At 38.2% G+C, this 22949-nt stretch overlaps 1 protein-coding gene across 3 annotated transcripts in view; it reads left to right on the top strand.

The window, feature by feature from the left end:
* The first annotated feature begins 274 nt into the window (after positions 1-274).
* The window catches only part of UVSSA (UV stimulated scaffold protein A), a 58732-nt gene continuing 36057 nt past the window's right edge, over positions 275-22949 (top strand). For all 3 annotated transcript variants that reach the window (XM_049834862.1, XM_049834873.1, XM_049834882.1), the window contains exons 1-6: positions 275-500; positions 778-1108; positions 5322-5442; positions 7185-7619; positions 8808-8917; positions 9547-9675. In XM_049834862.1, coding sequence (XP_049690819.1) covers positions 403-500; positions 778-1108; positions 5322-5442; positions 7185-7619; positions 8808-8917; positions 9547-9675 — 1224 coding nt within the window. In that variant the 5' untranslated portion in view covers positions 275-402. The remainder of the gene's footprint in view (positions 501-777; positions 1109-5321; positions 5443-7184; positions 7620-8807; positions 8918-9546; positions 9676-22949) is intronic.

Below are 22949 nucleotides of genomic sequence, written 5' to 3'. Positions count from 1 at the left end.
GTGGGGCCGCTCCCCTTCCTGGGCTGGGCCTCTGCGCCCCCTGCGGACAACAAGGGGTTAACCTCCCCCCCCTCCGCAAGAGAGGCGCGGTTCCTTTAAGGCTTTCCCCGCCTTCCGCTATTCGCGCTTCCGGCTGGTGTGACGTCACGGGGCGTCAGAGCGCGGAAGCGCGGGGAGAGCGTAAAGCGAGGTGGGGAGGTGGTAGGCGCCGGGGTAGGAACGTACCATCCGCCGAGGAGGGGAGGGGGAGCAGCGCCTCAAGGGGCGGGGCTTCTCCTGAGGGGAGGGACTTCCCCTGAGGCAGCGGCCGGGCCCGGCCCGGCGTCCTGACAGGGCTCGGCGGGCCTGAGGGGCTCGGCGCGGCGGTTGTCCCGTCAGCTCGGCGTCTCGCTGCCGGCAGAGATGGACCAGCGCCTCGCCGAGCTGGTGGAGGAGCTCACCACCTCGGGGGAACAGCGGCTGGAGCCCGGCAGGATGAAGGAGCTGAAGAACATCTGCAAGTACGGCCGCCCGGCCCGGCCCGGCCCGGCGCGGGGTGGGAGCCGGGCCTCGCTGCCTCCCCCCCGAAAGCGACGCTTCTCCCCGGGCCGGAGAGTCGCGGAGGCTGCCCCCGAGGGCTGTCGTGGGGCCTGCTGCCTGAGCTGGGTGCAGCTTGCTGCCAGCAGAGAAGCTGCTGGTTTAAAATTTAAAATACATTTTAAAAAAGTTGCGGTTTTATGTGCTGAACCTCTTTTTTATAACACCCGCTCTTTGTTTTTCCTTTTTCTCCTTTCTCAGGTCTTCAGACGAACACATCAGCCATGCGTATCACCTGCTGATGACACGGCTCAACGAGGACCACGCTGAGATGCGCTTCTCAGCTTTCCAGATCATGCAGGAGTTGTTCACCAGATCACATCAATTCCGGACGCTAATTATTTCCAACTTCCAAGAGTTCTTGGAGCTCACGGTGGGGATAGACCATGAGCAGCCTCTTCCCCCGCCCAAAGAGGTGGCACAGAAACTGAGGAAAGCAGCCATTAAGTCAGTGCAAGACTGGCATGAGAAATACGGGGAGGCCTACAAGAAGCTTTCTCTGGGATACCACTTCTTAAAGCAGAATAAGAAGGTACTCTGCATTTTTTTACTTGTATGTGTGTTTTTAGGTGGTGATCACTAGGAGATGTTTAAAGTGAGGAAACCAATAAATATAAAAGAAAAGTTGTTGGAAATGACACTGTCTTTAGGAGACATCCTGTTGAGCATGGTCTTTGAAAAACAAACCCCAGACTTTTTTTTCAACTTGCAGTATTAAAAACCCCAGGCTTTTACTCGGAGCTGGGCTCAACTAGACTTTTCTCAGGGTGCAAAAAGTATTGCTCACCACTAGGTTATCACCCACTGATTCCTACCCCAAGCCCCAAAGTCTAGCCCTTTATAGAAGGGAGATAATGTTATACTTTAAACTGAGGATAATCAACCATTAAGTCTTTCTATGCCAGTTTAAACTAGCCTGATTTCTGTACTGAGCTGTCCAGTTCTAGTGTCCTCCTGCTGTACAACAGAGACAGTCAGTGTAGGTGCTAGCTTCCCTCAGCTGCAGTGTTAGTGTGTCATACAAAAAGTTTTAATAAGGAGAAATTTCTCTTATGTAAGCACTTGCTTCTAGATCTCCCTTCTAGGCTTCAAGTTACTATGTTTGGAGCAGTCTTCTGCTTTAGTATCTCTTCTGAGGTGCAAACAATAAAATTGGGAATGATATGCCAGCATTTATGCTGTCTACAATGATAATATCAGGCTTTCAATAAACATTGATTCTCTTTGTCTTCAGAAAGACAAATGTTCAGTGTTCTTAACAGTAGATGAAAACCCTTTGTGATACATGATGAATTTCTGTTGGTTTAGTTACGTACTAAGCTAATAGTGTACCTTACTTGTATTATTTATTATCTTGTGTTCTTTTTCTATACAGTTTTTGGCATCTGCTCTCAAAAGGTGATTGTCTTTGAATCCTCCCTTATTGTCTTGTTTAATAAAGGAAAAAAAACCTAAACAAAAGTGACAAGGAAAAATGCAAGACTGAGACGAGGGAGCTTTAGCACGTAATACAGTTTTACGATATTGAACACACAAGCGTACAAGAAGTCTACTTAAGTTTGGCATGTCTGTCTGCTCCTGCCCCCGGTTATGACTGGGTGATTACTTTTTGTATATTTCTTCTAGAAACTTTAGTACCATTAGAAACAATCTTGCCTCATTTGGTAACTCTTGTACTTAAAATTGAGATGAGCCAACTGACCTAACTGACCTTTTGCCAGCTTAATACTTGAAGTGTGAGAAACAACGAAAAGATTTGAGGAGGCATTTGTACTTTCTAGTAGTAAAGTACATCAGCTGTTCTGTGTTACAGGTTTGGCACAGTAATATAGGGCAACTTGAGAGGAGTGTTAGCTCTGTGTGTGGTTTGTGGTTTTGGCAGGTTTTTGCTGTGTGTTTTTGTTGGTTTGGTTTTTTTTTAATCAACAAAATCACCTTATAAACCATTGGAAGATGACAACTGTTGCCCTTTTAGGGTATAAACCTGGAGAGCTACCCACTGTTTTAATGTTAGTAGGTCCATATTAGTAGGTACCAAGTAGGTACCTATATAGATGTTTGACTTTAAGAACAAACAATATTTCAGTATATCTGAAAAGAATTGTTTTCAATCTCCTGTCTAAAAGTTTAAAAAAAGAAGAAAGGGGGAAAAATCCCAAAGATTTCAAATATTTCCAAATATTTGCCCATTTAGGCAACTGAGTCATATTATAGTATCTTTACATTAGAGGAGTGCATGGATGGATTTAGAGAGTGAGGTGCAATTATGGAGTGAACAGGATTTTGAGCAGTTCAATATAGAGTATCTTACTGCTGTACTTAAGTATTTTCCCAAAAGTTGCAGTAGTTGTCTAGGCCCACCACTTACACCATTTAAATCAAGAACAATTGTTTGCACCTCATCACATCCAGTTCCATAGTTACAGGCTTCATATAGCCTGCACTAATACAGGGACAGAACAACAACTCTGGTCTCGGTCCATATCACATAAATGAAGTTGGATGGGTTCTGACCAAGTCTGTTAGTGCTGACCCCAGGTAACAAGTCCATGCACACATCCATAACTCAGGCCCCAAATTATTCTGACCTTGTGAGGCTTCTGTAAGAGGCCAGTGTGCCCTGTTTTGGGCAAGGGCAACTCGAAGCTTTGTGCATGCTGTAGACTTGGTTGGTGATAAATATCTAGTATGTGAGGTGCACTCTTGTTATCAGTGGCAAATCACGATGATTGGCAGTTGTAAGAGGGGCATCTCGACAAGTGCCAAAGCATAAAACAATGCAGCAGAGCAGCACGTGGCTGGTCCTTTTGGGACAAAGAAGGGGAAAGAATGGGCAAATGAGTCTACTGTAGGCATTCTGGTATGCAGCAGAAGTTGTCATTTAGGAAACTCTAGCTAATTTCTTGTTTTCTGTGCAAGTCCAATCTGACTGCCTAGAAACAGTAGCTGTAGTTCCTGGGTTCTGTGTCTTTGTTCCATTTTTGTGGGTGATGTTGCTCTTTGGGAAGATCTGTTTCTCCTGCTACTATGTGGAGAGCTATGCAAACTTGGTAGAAAAGTCAGATCTCAAAAACCTCACCCTGATGATCCAAGTGCTGCTGTAAGTTGTGAAACTAACTCTTTTACCCACCTTCCCTCTGCAGCCCCCATTCCCCAATAAAAAAAGAGATCGGTAAGTGTGCCTTTCTTCCTAAACTGATGGAGATTCTCCATGCCAGTTTCGTGACAGCTGAAGTATCCTTTTCCTCCTAGAGGCTTTTGTATAAAAACAACTTGTCTTTAAAGTGTTTGCATAAATAATACTTGTAAAAAATATTGTAAAAAAGGGATTATTCAGCAGCAGGAACATTTATATAGCAAGACACTTTACTTAGTACGCGGTTAAGCCCAAGTTCAAGCATTTGTTTTTTAACTTCTATATGCAGTTACCTACTTGCTTAATGCTGAACAAATATTCAGATGTTTCAGTAAATTTGAGATGAGACACCAACAAAATTCTTGATTGTGCAAAAATAAGCAAACTTCAGTTGTAGGATGTACTTGGTTTGCTTGACCCATGGCTAGTAAGTCCATGTACATGTTACAGGAGAGATCTTCTGGGACTAGACAGAAAGTGAGACTTACTTGTCCTGCTTAGAGTGATCTCAGTGTTGTCTGGACGTGTACCTCGTAAGTGAGATTCAACTTCACTGTTTTACTCTTGTGTGACTCCAAGACATTGGTGTAGGATGTCAGTATGTGGGAACCATTACTGTATGTTGACAAGCTTTATCATCTAACAGTGGCAATAGCAACAAATGTTCAGTGGGTGCTTGTGATATAGGCAGAGCACCATAGAGTCTGTGGACTCTATTACCAGAAAAGTACAGGCTTGCTCAGCAGTCAGTGTAAGCTGTATTGAAGTTAATGACAGTTATGTGGTTGCAATCAAAAGGATATACTGTGTTTTTCTTTTTTGGATGGGTTTCCTTATGCAATAACACAATCAAGACTCCTTTCCTTAAAATAAAAGTGAAAAGTATTTATATTTTCAAGCCCTTCTAAGAGCAAACTAAAAAAAAAATCCCATTGCAAATATTTTAAGAAACACCATTTTGAATCACTCAGATTTATGATTATATTTTAGACGTAAGAAATTAAAGTGAGACTGAACAATAACCTTTCTCTCAATCCCCAAATCCAACAAATGTAATTGTAAAATCCAAAACTTGGTCTTTTTTTAATGAATTTGAATGTCTTCTCTTCTACTTCCCTTGCTTACAAAGTTCTTCAGCAAGTGATATGTATATTTGTGGTAATAGTGCTTACAAACTTTCCTAAATTTCCTTTACTAATAGTGGACCTAGCATGACGTTTTCATGTAATTTGAATACTTACCCTGTGTAGTCTCTTCCTGCCCGTTCCCCCAAACCCCGTGTCTCCAATGCTGTGACAGGTCTCCCAAAGCTTAGTTTGTTCCTGCAATTTAGATGTGGAAATCCAAGCATCTTGGTTTTCTACCTTATGATTCCTTTCTGAAAGCCATTGATTCTCAGCAGTTCCTTATTAGTAGAAGTAAAAACTCCATTCAGAATTACTGTAGTTATTGATTCTAGGAGGAGAAGAGATAAAAGGAGGTACTGCTGAGCTTCTGGCTGATCGCTGACATTAGAGGATTTTTCACCACAGATAATGATCTTAGGAAATGGATTTTCTATATATTTCTTACGAGGAATGTTACACTCTTTTCTTCATTTCCTCCTTAGGTGGATTTTCAAGATGTGCATGCCAGAACCGTGGCTGAAAGGAGGAGGGAAGAGGAGAAGCAAAAACGATTGGATAACATTTACAAAGAAAAAGCCAAAAGAGCTGAAAAAGAAATGGAAGGTGAGTTGCTTTGGTTCTTTTAGTGTTTTGTTGTTGTTGTTATTGGTACTTAAAGCAACCTTTTTTAAGTTAATATAAAACAAATTCTAAGACAATAGCTATTCAAATAATAGCTAACCGGAGAGGGTAGGAGTACTACATTTGTTAGTGTTGTGGTTTAACCCCAGCCAGCAACTAAGCACCGTGCAGCTGCTCACTCGCCCCCCTCCCCCAGTGGCATGGGGGAGAAAATCAGGAAAAGAAGTAAAACTCATGGGTTGAGATAAGAACGGTTTAATAGAACAGAAAATAAACTAATAATGATAATGATAACACTAATAAAATAACAGTAACAATAAAAGGATTGGAATGTACAAATGATGCACAGTGCAATTGCTCACCACTCACCGATTGACACCCAGTTAGTCCCCGAGCGGCTATCCCCTGCCCCCACTCCTCCCAGTTTCTATACCAGATGTGATGTCCCATGGTATGGGATACCCCATTGGCCACTTTGGGTCAGCTGCCCTGGCTCTGTCCTGTGCCAACTTCTTGTGCCCCTCCAGCTTTCTCACTGGCTGGGCATGAGAAGCTGAAAAATCCTTGACTTTAGTTTAAACATTACTTAGCAACAACTGAAAACATCAGTGTTATCAACATTCTTCGCATGCTGAACTCAAAACATAGCACCCTACCAGCTACTAGGAAGACAATTAACTCTATCCCAGCTGAAACCAGGACATAGAGCTTGACCCTCTGTCTCTCTCCCCTAAAGAATATCACGGGAAACAAGTGACAGTCCTGTGAGTTCAGGTACTATGGAGGGATTTTTTCTTTTAAAAAAAAAAGTTAGCTAGTAAGGGTCTGGTCTATGCATTCATACTTTTCTGAATTACAACCTCAAGCAAGCGTATCATGAGACTTTTCAGAGCTAGTGCCTTAAGTTCTGTGTCATTGACTAGGCACAGACTTCTCAACACCTTGTTGGCTCATGACCTTAATTACATTGTATATACAGTCATCCTGTTCCAGAAGTGTAGGCAATGGTCTGCACAGGAATCCTGGGCGCAGGATTATCTATGAATAGTATCATACCACGGCTAAAAATTGTGTCTAACTGGGGGCTGAATCTCTAAGTGATATGTACCTAGCAAACATATTTCTGTAATACGAAAGAACAGAGATAGCAAGTATATTATGTTGCAGTTACAAAGGATTATTTAATTAAATTACTTCAGTATATGCAATGCATCCAATTGTGTCTGCATTTATTCTGCATGCTGGGAACGTTTTCATGCATGAGGGTGGAATTTTAAAGAGATTTAACCGTTTTAATGTCACTTTTATTGGTAGTATCTTTTTGAGCAATAGCATGTGTTCATGGCTACACCTACAAGCAACTATAACAGTCATGGCTGTAGAATGAATACCCACCAACCTCACTAAGAATATCCTTGTTGAACCTTGTTCTCCTTCAAATTCTATGAAGTACTTCTGTCACCTTTGCATAGTGAAATTTTAGAGACGATAGGGAAAGGAGGAACACTGATTCAAAATTCTTTGCTCAGGAAATTCCTGCTTAAGAAAAGTATTATCACAATTTCTGCAGCGGAGAGATCTGTATGGCTAAATTACCACTGATTATTGGATAAGTGGATTACCCTTTTGGCAGTCATATTTGTTTTGTAAATCTGTGTCTGCTCTGGAGGCATTAACTTTTTTACAGTATATAACAATATTCTAAAACAATTGTGTCTTGATAGAAATGTCCCAAGAGATTGCCAACGCACTGACAGAGATGGAAAACTGTTTCCGGCTTCTGATGCCAGATCCTTTTGACTTCACTGCAAATGACATGGAACTGGAACCCGACAAACAAATGTCTGCTAATGAGGACAGACCTTCATCCCCATTGTCTTCCCGGATGGAAGTTAACCAGTCCTGTTTTGGATGCATGGATGATGAACAGCCATGCTGCAGCAAGGACGTTCTTCCTGTTTCTCAGTGTGTTAGAACTGATAAAACCAAAGAGTTAGAAGAGAAACAGGAGAAGCCTGAGCAAAAAGAATTAGATGGAGGCTTGTGCTCAGAAGCTCAATCTAGTGTCCCAGCTCTCAATGATGATGATTACCAGACTTTTGTTAGGAACCATGGACTTATTTCACATAAGTATACTCTAGACCTTGAAATCTCCACAGGTACCTGGAAAAATTTTTCACTTATAGCTGGAGGCAGCCTTTGTCTGAAATGCTTTGTAGTTGCAGTTGGTTGTTTGGGTTTTTTTCTAAGAATGAAATGCTGGGGTTCCTGGACACCATTTTGATTTGGGATTCCTGGACACCACTTTGATTCATTTTGGAGTTCTTTTTTATTTCTGGTTCATCTACTAACCATCTGTAGGGCTGGGTGTCCTTGTGTGTGATTAACAGATTTTATTAATTACCTTCTGAGACTGAACTTTTGTATTAGTTGTAATCACATTATAGCACTACATAGTACCTAAAATAAGATGAGTTTTCTGTGTTAAAAAAAAATCTGGTTACCATGTATAATTTTCTTTCTCATACGCTTCACTACTCGCCTCTTGCTCTCTATAGCTGGGGTATAAGCTGCTAATTTTAAAATCTTACAATTGAGTGTTTCTTAAACTTTTTTTTTCCTTGCTACTGACAACTTGAAAGAAGCGGTTAGTTTTGCTAGGAATTCTTAAGGATTATGATTATACCTTTTTTATATAACTTTGCTAATGTGAGTTACCTCTAGAAAAATTAGGATGGTTGTGTTTTGGTAGTCTAAGTGAAGTGTCTTACAAATACTGTCCTAATGCAATTTCATGTGCAAACAGTCAGTAAGGCAGGTATCTACTTCTGTGCTTGCAGACAACAGAATTGGAAATGTATCCACACGGCTTATGAATGACTACTGGGTGAAAAGTACCATTTTTACTTGGATAGTGTCATACTTGGCTTCTTTGACAATGAAATCCCTATTGCTGTTGGGGCAGGGATTATTTTATATTGAATATGCAGAAACTGGTACAGTAAGACCCAGTTCATTTGAACTTAGGACAAGATGTAATGTAAATAGTAAGGCTGCACTTGTCTGTGGTTTATTTGGCGATTCCTTAGTAGTGATGGTTTCAACAACTCTTTCTGTTATCACTGGACTGAAAGCTTTTCATCTTTTCCTCTGATTTTTTTGAATGTGTGGGTGATAGTGCAATAATTAATACTGAACAGAGAAACTTTCTGATGTTTGTAACTTTTCCCAAAGTCATCAAGTATTGTAGAAAAGTTCATGTCAACTTCTGCTTACCTTCTTGAGCTTTTATAGTGAAGATAATATAAGCATTGTGCACTAACTCTTTTTTCCCCTGTTTTGAGCAGAAATGAAAGTGCATGAGAATGAAGATAATACTGCCATAATAAACAATGTCATGGATGCTCACAAACTTCTCAGAAATAAGTTCTGGCCTTCTGTGCAGTCCTGGATTCAGGTGGGATAAAGAGACAATTTTTTTTTCTTTCTTCTTATAAAAAGATGGAGAAGCAAGGGCTGGGGTACAGTAAGTCTTGAGGAAGAGTGAGCATAAAGGAAATTAAGGTTGAAGAAACATTGGTGCAAATAGAAGAGATTTCTAGTTCAGTAGGCGTGGACAAAAGCAGACTGCAGGAGCTACATGACTTGTTTGATGGCTCTCAGCATTAGGTATGCTACCTACAGTCATACTTTTTTTTTTTTAAAGATATAGTAAAATAGGACTTCTTCACAAAGGATTAAAGTAAAACACAGCTTGTTTTTGTCAGACATGTCTGTATCGGAAAAACAGTACGTCCTTTTTGTCAATTGATATTACTGCTTGGGAGCCTCGTGCGTGGAATTTGGCCTATGGAAGGACACTCTTGGGAGATGTTTATACCAGCTGTTCATTCTTTGTTTGTCTTTAGCAGTTGCTATTAGCTTTTATATTCTAGATAGGAAAAGAAGCGGCTTCACTAATTGTTACTTGGAAAGTAAAGGAATTTGTGACAATGTTGTTTCATTAATTATGAAGGAAAACTGAAAATGTTTTTTGGCTCAGATGCCTAGAAAAAAGAATAAGAATGTTGATTTCTTGCTTTGCAGTTATTTACCAAAGCAGGAATAGATGATGATCGCCTAAGATGTGCCATTGATCTCAAGAATAAATTGGAGACTGCTATGAAGAAATACAAGGAAATGAACATTTCCTTTAAAGCAAAAGAAAGAAAAGTGGTGAGTTTCTTAAAATTCTATTTTACTAGAGGGGGACCATAAGTAGTGCTTAGCTTGTATACAAAAAATGCACTTTCTCTTAAGCCTTAATCTGGGAAACTTTTCAACACAAGTTTTATTGAAAAGTACACTAATTCATCTGGTTGTAGCTTCACTCAAGGAAGTTGCACTAAACACCTGTACAGTATGCCAGGGGCCTGGTTATTAGACAAAACCATGTAAGGCAGCACTGTTGTTTAGGATAGAGAAGCGGTTAAGTTCAGATTTTATTTGCTCTTAGTTCATGTGTAACACTGTTATGTCCTCAGCTTCTTTTGTGCATAATTCTCAGTAAACACTGTATTACTCATGTTCTTTTACAACTTGCCAAACTATGCTAGTGTCTCACAATTTAGGAAAGTAGTGTCTCTTCTATGGAGCATTTACTCTCTCTAGTGAGCATGTAACGTGATTGAGGATATCCTAAGAGAATTATGTGTTATATAAAGCTTTAAAGCATGAGAGTAGTTCACAAAGATTAGCTACCTATGACAGGTTTTGTGAAATAGGTAGAACTTGTAAATAAATGGAGGCTGAAAGATCAAATACTTTATTCAGATCCAAAAAGGAGTCTGCGGCTTCTTTATGTAGCTAAAAAGCAGAGCTGCATAATACTAATTTCTGTCGGCTGCTGCGATCTAACAATATTACTGTATAGCTTGACATGAAAATAAGTGTGTTGGGTCAGGGTCCAGAGTAGAGTCTGGTTTATGACTGGATTGTAAGAATTTGATCTGGACATTACACCTTGAACTAAATTGTGGTAGCCTTGTTTAGCCATAACTGAGTGTTGTAGACTTTGCTTTCATTGTGCAAATGAAGCTTCATCAAGATTAATCTGGTTCATAATCTTAATACCTACTGATGTACCACACCAGTCAAAAATGCCAACTCTGAATGAAAAGTACTGAAAGGCTGTCTTGTCAGAGGTTTTTTTCCTCCAGTGAAATATGTGTGCTACCTTTATGCAACCAGCTATGAAGGAATCCAGACATCTGCTGTCATTCCTGCCATTTGCTTGACAGGACTTCATTTGCTGCACCTCTGCATGGAATATTGGTTGCTATATTTCTTGCAAGATATAAAGGACATTCAAGCCTTGATTTTCGTGTGTGAGTGCATGCATGTGTATGTGTTTAAAGTGGTATTGTTACCACTTCTGGAGATTGATCAATGCTATCTATATAAGGTTTGAAAGCTAATAAATTCCGTTGTTAGGAGGAGAAAAAAAAAAAACAAACACAGCAGTGCTCACAAAGAATACATTCAAAATGAAGCAATGCAGACTGAGGTGTTAACTTAAGCATTGAAAACAGTATATAATTATTCCTAGGGTTTTTCTCCAGTAGAAAATACCCAAATTTAGTGTTAGTGCTGAGTTACTTTGAATTTATAAGGTGAACATAGAGAGCTTTGCACTGCAGAAGGAAACTGTATAAATTATCTTTTATTTGCATGTAAAATGACTTTTTTGAAACATAAAAACACGCTAAAATGAGAGTGTGATAGAACAAAATAAACAGCATCTCTTAGACCCTGATTATTAAATCCCCATCTGTCAAATATTTACATGTCAGCATGTGAAACACTACACGCAGCTCCTCTTTAATTCAGCAATGCTGCTCATGTTATGTATTGTCGCCTTTGTCTGTACGTCCATGTGTCATTGGAGCTATAGTTCTTGCTGTGCCAAAGTTTTGCTGTCTTCTGTATCTTTAGATCAAGAGAAGAAGTACTGATAGTCTGTCCTTCAAAGCACTGGCTCACAGCCATCCTGTCCCGACAGAGCTTAGCTTTATGGATGTTATTTGTTAGCGCATGGAGTCAGTGAGTGCTGCTACCTGCTTGTGTGTAGACGTGAGCACATCTAGAAATGAAGGGCAGCATTTAGTAAGCAGAAAGAGTGTGTAAATGAAGTGTGTGAGTGTGGAAGGTCCCATGTAAATTGTCCAGCTTGTATTTGGTCTGTGACATCTCTACATTTGGATATGATAGCAGTTTTCCTGGCAACTAGTGACTGCAGTTTGAGGTACCTATATTGTTAGCTGGAGAACGTAAAGGAGAATTGTGTACTTGCTCATTTCAAGTGTAATTATGGTCCTGCATGACAGGCAAGCCTTACTTTCAGGGAGAAAGTGATTTTATTTTAACAGCAAATACAAAACAGAACAATAGACACTTGGAAACTTGGCTGGGGACTTGGGCTTTCCCGGTCTCCTCAGACTTTCCAGTTTTCCTTTGTGCTTGTTCTCCATGCTTCTCTGGTCTCTAATTTCTTGCCTTTTCATCTGTTCTACTCTGTGCTTTGTTTCTGTTCTGCCTGGGGACAGGGGGAGTAAAGGCTTTACCCATCCTCAGATTGAGATCGAGAAAGTTGATAAAGGGAAGGGTTTAGTGAGAGACAGTGAAACTGGAGATTTATTACTATGAACTCTACTATACCTCTCAATCCCACAGAGATTTAAATTTCCACTTAAAAGAGGGAAGGTCCTGTAGTCACTTACCATTGCTACGTGTCATTGGTACTCTTGTTGAGCTAAGCAGTTACACGTGCACATGGCTGAGGTGCAATATATATATAAGGCATATATATTTAGAGTAATTCTTGATGCTGTGGTTCAATATGAATACACCAGCAAAGTAGCTGGATGTGAACTACATCGAGAGGAAGAAGTTGGTGGTTACCTGGGCTGCCTTCACAGAAGAATCATTTGGTTGGTGCAGGAAGGTGTCTGCTTTTGGCAATCCTCACTGTTACTTCCATGCTTTCTATTGTTTCTTGCTTCATTTTCCAGATCATGGAGCACTGGACTGCAAGGCAGAATCCTTATGCAATTAAAGCATGTTAGAAAATTGGCACAAGTAATTTGCTCTGGAGTTTTTTTTTGCCTTTATCTTTGCTGAAAAATGGAAAAGCCCCACTGCTTTGAGAACTATAGGAGAACTTTCTGTAGGTTTACAGAACTTCTCTTACATGAAGTCCCTTGAAGGAAAGCACAGAGCTTTATACAGTGAAACATTTTGACTTGAAATGGTTTATAGTGACATAAGATATAACCACTTCTTTCTTTTCTCCTCTGTAACAGTGAAGAATTCAAACCATCGGAAAGCCTTAATTATAAGGAGGGCTGTCATTTTTACATAGCGCTTAAACCCTTCCAACACAAGCAGGCTATGGCACCTTTCTGCTCTTACCTCTCAGGAGCTGTGGGAGGAGAAGAAAAAGAATGACAAAGGTTATCCTTTGACTGCCTAGAAACAAATCCCTTGCAGCAAATTTTATAAATGTTAATATGTCCCTGCTGCCCAGACTATACATTCATTCTTTCTATTGATGTGCCCCCAGCAGATCAGAAGTCATCACTTAGACTTCCTGAGCTGTTGGGGTTTTTTGAGAGGTGGGGGATGGACAAAAAATGACAGTCTTACTATGTTGGTCAAAGGCAAGTGAGTTTTTTGTCTGCTTACACAAGTTACGTTTACTGTAGTTAAATACTTGTTTGGGGTGTGAATCGGGTGTTGGCTTGTGACAGGAAATGTATTTCGAAAGTATAAACAAGAGTTCTGAAATCCATTTTTCTGTGAAACTGAGTTTTAGCTGCATCTGGGGAAAGAAGCAGAAGCTGTAAAAGGGGTTTTATTTCACGGTACCTGGATGCCCAAACATAGCCCTTTCTTTCTCTGAATGCCTGCTCAGGATAATCTCAGTGCCCAGTAGAGGGAGTGCATACTGCATGCTCGACATTTTTCTCTATGCCACCTTTGTCCAAAGCTAGCCATCACCTCAGTCTGTGTTTCCAGGTAAACTTACTACAACACTAATACACCAGAGACACTTCGAGTTAATTCTTGACTCTATTTAGATGAATTATTATGGAAGTACCGTTGTATTTATTGGCTGAGACTGGCATTTAGATAGAAATTCCTGTTTCCAAAGGTTTAATTCTTTTGTAGAAATAACTTGCTTACGGTTGAAATGTTCCTTTAAAAATAATTTTTCCTGGTTAGAAATAGTTTCATTTGGTAATGTCTTCCCTCTTTTCTTAAAATACTATTATTTTTCTTCTTTAATGTCTGATTTGCAGCTGATTAGATGCAAATGATATTGCAGCTCTAAAAGTTATGAGAGGACAAGTGTGTACTGTATTTTAAATCATGCATGCTACCTTTCACTTACATAATTTCCATAAAGGATTGTCAATTAGGATAATATTTAAAGTTCTTACATTATTAATGGAAATGTAGTTCATTAGCTATATTTTGTACACTGAGAGTATGTTTATCTCTTAATTAATTACCTTTGGGAAGCCATAAAAAGGTTTACCACTCAGGCTGGCTATAACTTGGCCAGATAGAAGCTAGTAGGCAATATGATGTGAGAAACATCCAGCTCATTTGTCTGTCAGCAGAGTGATCATTTAACAGGCCTATTAGATTTTGAATTTTTAATTTCCAGTTATATTAACAACCAAGGATATATAGTTCTTCATTAACTGTCTTCATTACTTTTTGTTTTACCTTTCCTTATCTTCTGTCAAATCTAAGTGTGCACTTGGATCTTGATTTATTCATGTACTTAATTTTATCCATGTGAAACATCTGGTTGAATTCAATAATGCCATTAATAATTAGATTTGGAGAAAGGCTGTCCTTGTGTTGTCCAGAACCTGATCCAATCCCCAAACCTTACTGACTTACGAGTCAGATTTTTTTCTGAAAGAATAATGTCAGAAAATTGTTACAAATTATATTTGCAAGTTAAATATTTGCTGGTCATAATTTAGTCTTAAAATATTTTAGTACATAAAAGGATTAAAATTTTAATATGTAATAAATCAAGCCAAGAGCTCTACCAATTACTTGGCTGCAAGACTATTGCTGATTTTTTTTTTCCCTGTATCTTCAACTACAGCTTGGCATTTTATCAATGCTAATGAGTTATTTCTACCTAATCATTTTGTAGCTTTATAACCAGCTCTTTTTTTAAGTCTGTCTTGTAGTTAAGTTAGTGCCTGCTTTAAAAAAAAAAAAGTCACACTTGAATTTTAGATTAAAAGCAAAGGCTATATTGTTTTCTTTCTGCTTCTTTCTGTAGCCATAGAAAATCCAGTCCAGCTGACTGCTTTCTGCTTTCTATAACAGCTTCTTGTACTCGCATCCTAATTTTTTCCTCTTTTCTTCATTTTAGAGAAGTTGTTTCTGGGGGTAAGTAGTAGTCTTTAGTGATCCCTCGCCATGCCTGAACCCACATCTGCTAAAACATACTCAGACCAAGGAGCAAGAGAGACGCCTTTGTAAAAGTAGTCTTTTCCTCAGGTGTTGCTTTTAAATTGCACACAAATGAAAACCCTAACTCTTAACAAAGTTGCCCTTTGAAAACTAGAAGAGTTTAGTGTTGAGATTTGAATAGTAACTTGATGTTGATTGTTGCTATGTTTTCTAAAATTTAAGAGAAATATAGGAATATTTGATAATTAAATCAGCATTACACCTAAAGATGTCCTTTATCAGATTGTATACATCATTAGCATGTAATGTGTTCAGAATAAATAAATTTTAATAATATTTGTATGGTCAAAGTAGTAGCCCAGGCAACATTTTAAATTTTTTCTTGTGTCTAGCTAATATTTATTGAAAAAGCCAGGTCAACCATAACTGTAAAAGTAAAGACAAAATATTTAATAAGTCACACAGATGCTTATGCTTCCTCTTCTCTCCTCCCCCATTTTAACCATCATATGATAATTATTTCTATCCATGAAATGTCTCTTTTGTAATCACTTCTCAGCTAAAAGAGCTTTTCAGTTTTTTTCTTATTAGGATGTAGGACTGTAAAATTAACCCTCAAAACAGTACTCTCTTGTTAAAGTGTCTGATTGGCTAGTGTAATGTTTTTTGTTTTTTTTCTTTTCTAGAGCTGAATGTTGCTGTGATATATTTTATGCTTTGCGCTGGCTATTCAGCCTGCCGCTGTTACAGAGTTATTAAAAATATCTTGTTATGCAGATCTAGCCATGAATTCTTAAAGTTGTCACTGTGACGACCTCTGATCCCTATCTGATTCGCAGGTCGCACAATGCAATTTGGAGCTCTTCTAATAGAGTGTAAAATAAAGTAGGATGTCTCTATCATCAGGTTAACCCTTATGTTAAGTATTTAAGTTTTTCAGGCCGAAGGGTCATCTCCCTTGATTCATCTATGAATACTGAGCAGTGTGTACTCTGTAACTAGTGGATATAAATTTGCTTCCTGCTTTTTATTCATCCTACCTTGCAAGGGAAAGCAGTATATCGAAGTGAATTGTATGTATTTGTGAGGTTCACTAAAGGTTCATTGCTAAATGTATATTTATAAAAATGGAAAAGGAAGAAAATTTTCAGGCTTGGAACACACACGAACATATTTAAATTTAGTTAATGCAATAATATTAAAGTAAATATATTCACATCTGATGATGATATCTTTGTGCCTAAAATCCACAATATATGTGAGCTTATGTGTGTCTTGCATAGGATATTTTGTTGACTTGTTGCCTGTAATAAATTAGGTTAATTGAGATGTATAGTTATCTGTTGAAAATATAGCATTTGCAATAATTTTTAACAAATGGGTAGTTCAGATACATTCATAAATGTGACCATTGAAGTAAGCTGCAATTTAGTTACTGATTGTACAGTGTATGTGTGTGCAGACTATATCATGAGACGGGCATATATACATTGGCAGTGGGTACAAAGTTTTAGTAGCATGAGTTTGATCTGGTCTAAGCGATAGGTGGTAATCCGTCAAATACAGTAGGACTTTTTTGCACGAATGAGTGCTAATGGGAATCTTGTTACATCACATTTTAAATGAAAATCACATTTCCTAAAATTTCATAAAGATTATGACTAGTAATGGGATATTTTTTTCCCTTCAGCTCTAAAACTCAGCTTTTATCATGTATAGGCCTCTGAATCATAAAGAAATTAAATATTTCAAAATGCTGCCTAAAATATTTCAAGGATTCATAGGAATACTGCTCATCTTGTAAATAATTTGGACTAGCTGAAAAGTGCTGGAAAACCTAAAGACTTCTCTGTGGAGCAGGAAAGAAAGAGGTATTTTTGGTTGACCTTTGAGTTATCAGACCATAAAACAACTTTTTGGTCCAGGAATGGGTGTAGCCAGTCCTGGACCTCACTACAGCCTTTAAACAATTTCATCTGGACTGGTGTGCAGAGAATAGTGTGTAGAGGAGAAGGGTTAGTCCAGAAAGGGAGGGGTGGTTGAAGCATAAGCTAACACTTGTAACCTTGATGGTGGCTGTATGACAGCTGCTTTCTTTAGTGACAAAAATGAGGGGTTTTTCTTCTGCTTTTAGGAACGGGAAATATCTTGGGAACTCTGCTCTGGGTACCTTCCTGTCTGAGCATGGACTCTAAATGTGATTTCGTATCACTTGGCTTATAGCTTTGCTGGCTTCATCACACCTCAGTCTTCAAACCTGCAAACCTTTCCTTTTACATTAAGATGATGTAAACTGAGTAGGCATTTTACAGAGTTTACTTACTTATGGTTATCCATGAATTAAGAAGAAACCAAGTTTGGTTTTTAAAGCACAGGTAATGTGTACAACACTATTTTATGCTTGTCTCTTCTTTTGTTAAAATTACTTAATCCATTCTACAATTCCCGAAACATTAAAACCGAAATTCTACCAGGTATTTCTTAGTGTGTTATGTACTTACCAAATCTACTTCTTGGCAGGTTTTTTGTACAGGTTGCTGTTGTACTACTTGTGGGAGCTGAACAGGAAAGTGGCTAATATATTTTGGTAGCGATTCTAGGGTTGGCTTACAGGAGCAGCAATCAAAAGAGATAGTCCTCTCTCTATTTTCTCCCCCGATGATTCCCAGTGCCTCCCTTGTACTAGTGATAGAGCTCATGTTGCAGCAGGGACCTGAACTGACTGGAACCTAATCCAGAGAAGATTTCTGTAGCACCATTAAGCTCAGTTAGTGAGACTGTCCCTTTCAGTAACTGAATAAATGTAGGTAATACAGATCCAATTATGAAGGTCAATCTTTACTTAATCAGAGCACTCGGATTGATGGAGTGATAGATGATCAGCTCATCTCCCAGTGTGAATGGAAAACTGGATGAAAAAAACATACCAGATACTATACTACTGTTAAAATACATTCTTTTTTACTGTGTAATAAGATGTAGTGCCTGAAGTATGTATAGTAACTGCATGGGAGAAGTACATTCCCATACTTCTAAAAGTAAGATGTAACCTTTATTTTTCTATAAATATTACACAAAGACATTTAAGGGACTAACACTACATTCACTTTTGATAAAACAAATATTGCTATCAAATCTAGGTGGTCAGCATAAATTTTGTAGGAGTCAATTTTTATTTTTTTTTATGTTGGGGAACTTTATTAGCTTTAATAATGAAGGGTAGCAGACTTCTGGTTTAGCTCTCTGGGATGTATGGAAAGGAAGGGCATTGTTAGACTTGGAGATCTTTGGTAGTTTAAATAAAATTGTTACACCTTCCCTGAATGTGGCATTTTATGAACAATTTGGATTATGCAAGAGAACTTTGCCTTTTTAATGTACTTTCTTAAGGTTTAAGAATATATGTGCAACCAACTACTGTTGATTTTGGTGGGTGGTAGGAGCCCAAGTAGCGAGGTATGAAAATACATCTGAGGATATATCTTGAGTGGTGACTGCTAAAGAAGTACTAAACTTGCCTTGCAATATCTTCCTGAGGTAATAGTTTTGTTCAATGCACCAATTTTCCAGACTACCTTTATTTGCTGTCCTCTATGAGACTGTAAATGCACGTGCTAGTCTGTCCATTGGGCATATTGGACATACTAATTTCTTCTGAACAATGATTCACTAAGATCCAGAGTCTTTTGAACTGCCTTGCACCTTGGGACCTACTGGTCTTTTTCAGTAAATTTTTGCTGCTTTTTATTAAAATCCTTCCTAAGCTTATGTGGGACCTTGAGCCTGCTAGGGTCCAGAGATGCAGTAGCTAGTAACACAGAGCGATACAGGTTTTGTGCAATGCGCCTCATCACTACTGACCTTCCAAGGTACATATCTGAGCTCTCTTCATCACTGGGTGGGATGGAGAGGGCTTTGGCCCAAGTCCTGGGTGAGCCTCAAGCTTGCATTTCCAGGACTGCAACAGTACTCGCAGACTCTGGCTGGTGTACATTGCTTTAAAGAAAAACTGGTTCATTGGGTGGTTTATATTGCTAAAGCAATTTGGAGCAAGATACACTGTTCTCTAGCATTGTACTTAGGCTAACTGTTGGGCTGGGACCCTTTAAGCATTTTTACTAACTTCTGGAAATTATGAAATAATGTGAAAAGTGTGTTCCTCAATAAAAGTCAGAGTGGCCAAGTAGCCTATGTGCTGTTGAGCAACTACAAATAGAATGAACAGTGATACTTTTACTGGTAAACATAAAATGTGATTTGCCTGGACCACATATCTAATTTGCAGTCATCTAGGTTTGAATTTATGCTCAAATCACAGAGCAAAGGGGAGGGAGTGTGTGTGGGAGGTCCCTATAAATACAGCTCTTTTAGTAGTTTGTTTTCCTTGTGTTTGCACACAGGAAAATTCAAGCACGGTTCTGAAATCTGTCAAAATGCCAGCATTTATTTCCTTTTCATCCTGTGCTGGATAATATAAAAGGATGGAAAAGGAGGAACTTGTAAAAGTCCTTACATGTAAGTCACTGTTTGACTATTCAGTTTCTATTACTGGCACTGAAGAAATTATTTTTATCCAGTCAGTGTTTGCTTACATAGATATCCCCAAATTTCATTTAAGATGACTGAAGCATGTTTTGTGTTGCAGTTGAATAAAAAAAATGTATTTGCTTAAGGTTGCCCCTTTAACTAGGTTCTATGGCGATAAATATTCTGGTTCCCTAACCAAAATCTTCTGCCTCTAGAAAAATATTTAGTTGGCTTTGAGTAGATGCACATGAGATATTGGCATGGTGGAATAATTTGCAAGATCTTCCAGTGAGGATATTAGCATATAAATAGCAGATGCAATGACGACCATCACAGCTGAGTACATTTAATTTTTAGTTTATAAGATAGAATGGGTTTTTAAATGCATAGCCATCAAGCCTGCTGAAAGACAAATGAAGTTTAGAGTTCACTTGTCTGAGGATGCCTTACATCATTTTTTTTTTTTTAAAAGGGAAACAGACATGCATAAAACTGAACAAAAGTGATTTCTTGGGTGAAAAGTAATTGAGATTGCAAACCAAGTTAATTAGACCATGCAAAATTTATTTAATGGTCCCAGCTGTAGTTTGCGAGTGGTGTTTTAGTAAGTAGATATGACTTCTTCATGTGCTATCTTTTTCTCTTCCTTCTTTTTCTAAAATAATTAGTAAATGCTGTACATCTAGTCCTATAAATTGATTGCATTGTATATTTCAGTCATTTTATTGCTTGCTTTAATTATGATTGCAGAGGCTAAGGTTTTTAAATCCTCTTAACAGAATGTATCCATCAATTTGTATAAAACTGGGAAAAGGACCAAAGGCTTTTCTTTACATCTTTGCAAGTGTTGTGTGGTGGGTGGTCGGTGGAGGGTTTTTCTGCATTGATTACTGGTTGGGATGAATGAGCAGGACATTTAACTGGAGCTGTGGTTGCGCTGAGCTACACTAACAGCTGGAGGCTCTTGGAGTGTTGACTCCAAAATAAAAGATACGATTGCATTTCTACTGCCATCCAATGTTTGTTTTCAGTATTTTAATATGATGGAGACTGATAAGGAAACATCTGTTTTTTTCAAAGTTTTTTTAATGAGTTAGGGAGCAAAGGGTTTGATTGCGCTTGTCTAGCTGGAAAAGTCAGCACTATTTTAAGTTTTAATGAGAATTAGGAGAATTGAAGAGCCATTGTTCTAACTCTGATTACAATGAAAATAATTCATGTATATTTTCTGCATCTTTTTACTGTATTCTCATACGCAAATAAGTTCAGCCCAAGAATCTGGAAATTGTGTAGCTAAATCCTATTTCCTCTCACAGTGACATATCTAGTCAGGAATACTACCACATTAAAAAAAAAAACCCAAGCAAAACCACCACATAGTTTTGCAAAAGCATGATTCATTTAGATAAAGGAATAAATAAATAAATGTCAGCATTATAGAGCAGACTAACACTCAGCGGCAAAACTTCCCTTCTCCATGCAACTTGAAGAACAGTGATGGTGCAAGTAGCTTCTGATGTCTGGGAATCTGTTTGGTCTCCCTTCAGATGGACCAGCCTCTAGTGACAGAGAGAAGGTAGTTCACCTTTCGCCTCTGCTAGGACTGCAAACTGCATTAGTGACTTTCCTCGTATTACCTGGTAATGAGAATGGATTTGAGAACAGAACACTTTTTCCCATGTTCTTCGACAGGTTACTGAGAAACAAGCAGTTGCGTGACTACTTATCTTGGAGGTATTTAATTTTATACACTACAAGAAAAGCTTTACGTCGTAGTATTTATCACTTGAGCTTATACTTTACTTCCCTTCAGATATGGCACACTAGAAATGGCATATTGCTTGTTTTTCTCATAGTCTCGTTTTTCTTGTTTGCAAGTACCTAACCACTCATTCCTAAAGGATTATAATTTACTAATTCTGCTACTCAAAATGTTGTCTTAAATATTTATTTATTCTGATTTAATTGTGGATTGTTGATTTTTATTTAAGTGACTGAAAAAGTTTACCTATAATGAAAAAGTAGATGGTAGGTGGCTGAACTTCCATACTGCATCTGTAGAGCTTGCTTTGGAGCTTTTCTTCATGTTTGAAAAGTGAAATTAAAAAAAAAAGAAAAGATACTTTTCTGACTAACAATGTTGCCCATGAGCTCTCCCCCTTCCTCTAGAAAGGGAATAGAACAAAACAGCATAAATGGGATGGTTCTGATAAAGTACCACTAGAAAGAAGTAAATTGAGACATAACTACCCACTACTACCGTGCAACTTCTTAAATTTCCACCAGTGATGACTTTAATATTTTAAAGTAAAAAGATAAATAAGTTATCTTGTTAAAGACTATATCAAAATAAAGACTTTATGTCTGTTTGAAGGGAAAAGGGGGCTTAATTCCTTATAGTTAGCTAAGCAGTTAATTTTTTTACAGGAAATCTAAATTTAATAGAAGACCCCAGGGAAATTCAAGGGTGTGAACAATAAGCATAATATTTTATGAAAATGACCCCCATATTTAAAATCTGGCATTATATGTTATGCATTGTAGCACCAAGTCCACATCTACCTTTTAGAAAATTAAAACACATAAATTCTGTTTAGTGTTTGATATGCGCTGCACTAGCTGAAAGCCATAATGCCCCTAAAACCTTGGGTTGCTTTTCACCTTTCATAAATTCCTGGGTAGATTCTATACAAAAAATAATTTTCAGCTCCGTGGCTCATTGTTATTCAAACTTGATTGATTGTCGTCATTTACTCAGTGAGGAAGTTAAGTGCTCCTGTCATTTCCGAAGAGTATAATTGGGACGTTTCACAGGTCAGCGGTAGTGACAGGTTTCCCTTTTGATTAGTGTTAGACTGATAACAAAAATTACAGTTTCCTATGATTAATGTTTTCTATAGTACTTGAATGCACAGTTCATGGATTGTACCTAAACAAAGTGAATTTGCATCTGATTATGCCTTTTCTCCGTCAGGCTTTTCACATGCTTTAAAGTTTTAGACCATGCAGGTAAAACAGCAAAGTTGCTTCTAATGCAGTTTTCAAGTGGAGGATTAGTGAAGCCCACTGAATTTCAGTATATCAATGTACAGAGTGCTATGTGCCTGCAAAGGCACGTGAATAAATTAGGAGAAATTTCAATTAAAGATAGTACTCTTCTGAATTCTTTCCAGTCCTCTCAGATATGCCATGCACATGAGTACTTGTATTATACCCACTGATATTTTAGGTATAATCTGGTGATTTAAGTTAAATGATCACTCTGAACTGAGTTTTCTTTCTATTACTAAGTTGACATTATTTCTCAATTCCTTAAACCTGTTGCTATTTATTTGTTCACAGACTATGTCTGAGTAAAAATTATGGAAATACACTGAATTTACTTTCCCTGTTCTATAATGTGAAAGTTAGTCAGCTTTTACATTATGGCACAAAGTGGTAGACTAAGGTCATCCATGACGAGTTTTAGCTTGGTGAAA

Source organism: Accipiter gentilis, chromosome 3 (assembly GCF_929443795.1).
Source record: "Accipiter gentilis chromosome 3, bAccGen1.1, whole genome shotgun sequence".
Lineage (NCBI taxonomy): Eukaryota > Metazoa > Chordata > Aves > Accipitriformes > Accipitridae > Astur > Astur gentilis.
The sequence above is the reverse complement of the archived record's forward strand: the minus strand, read 5'-3'. Positions and strand labels throughout refer to the sequence as shown.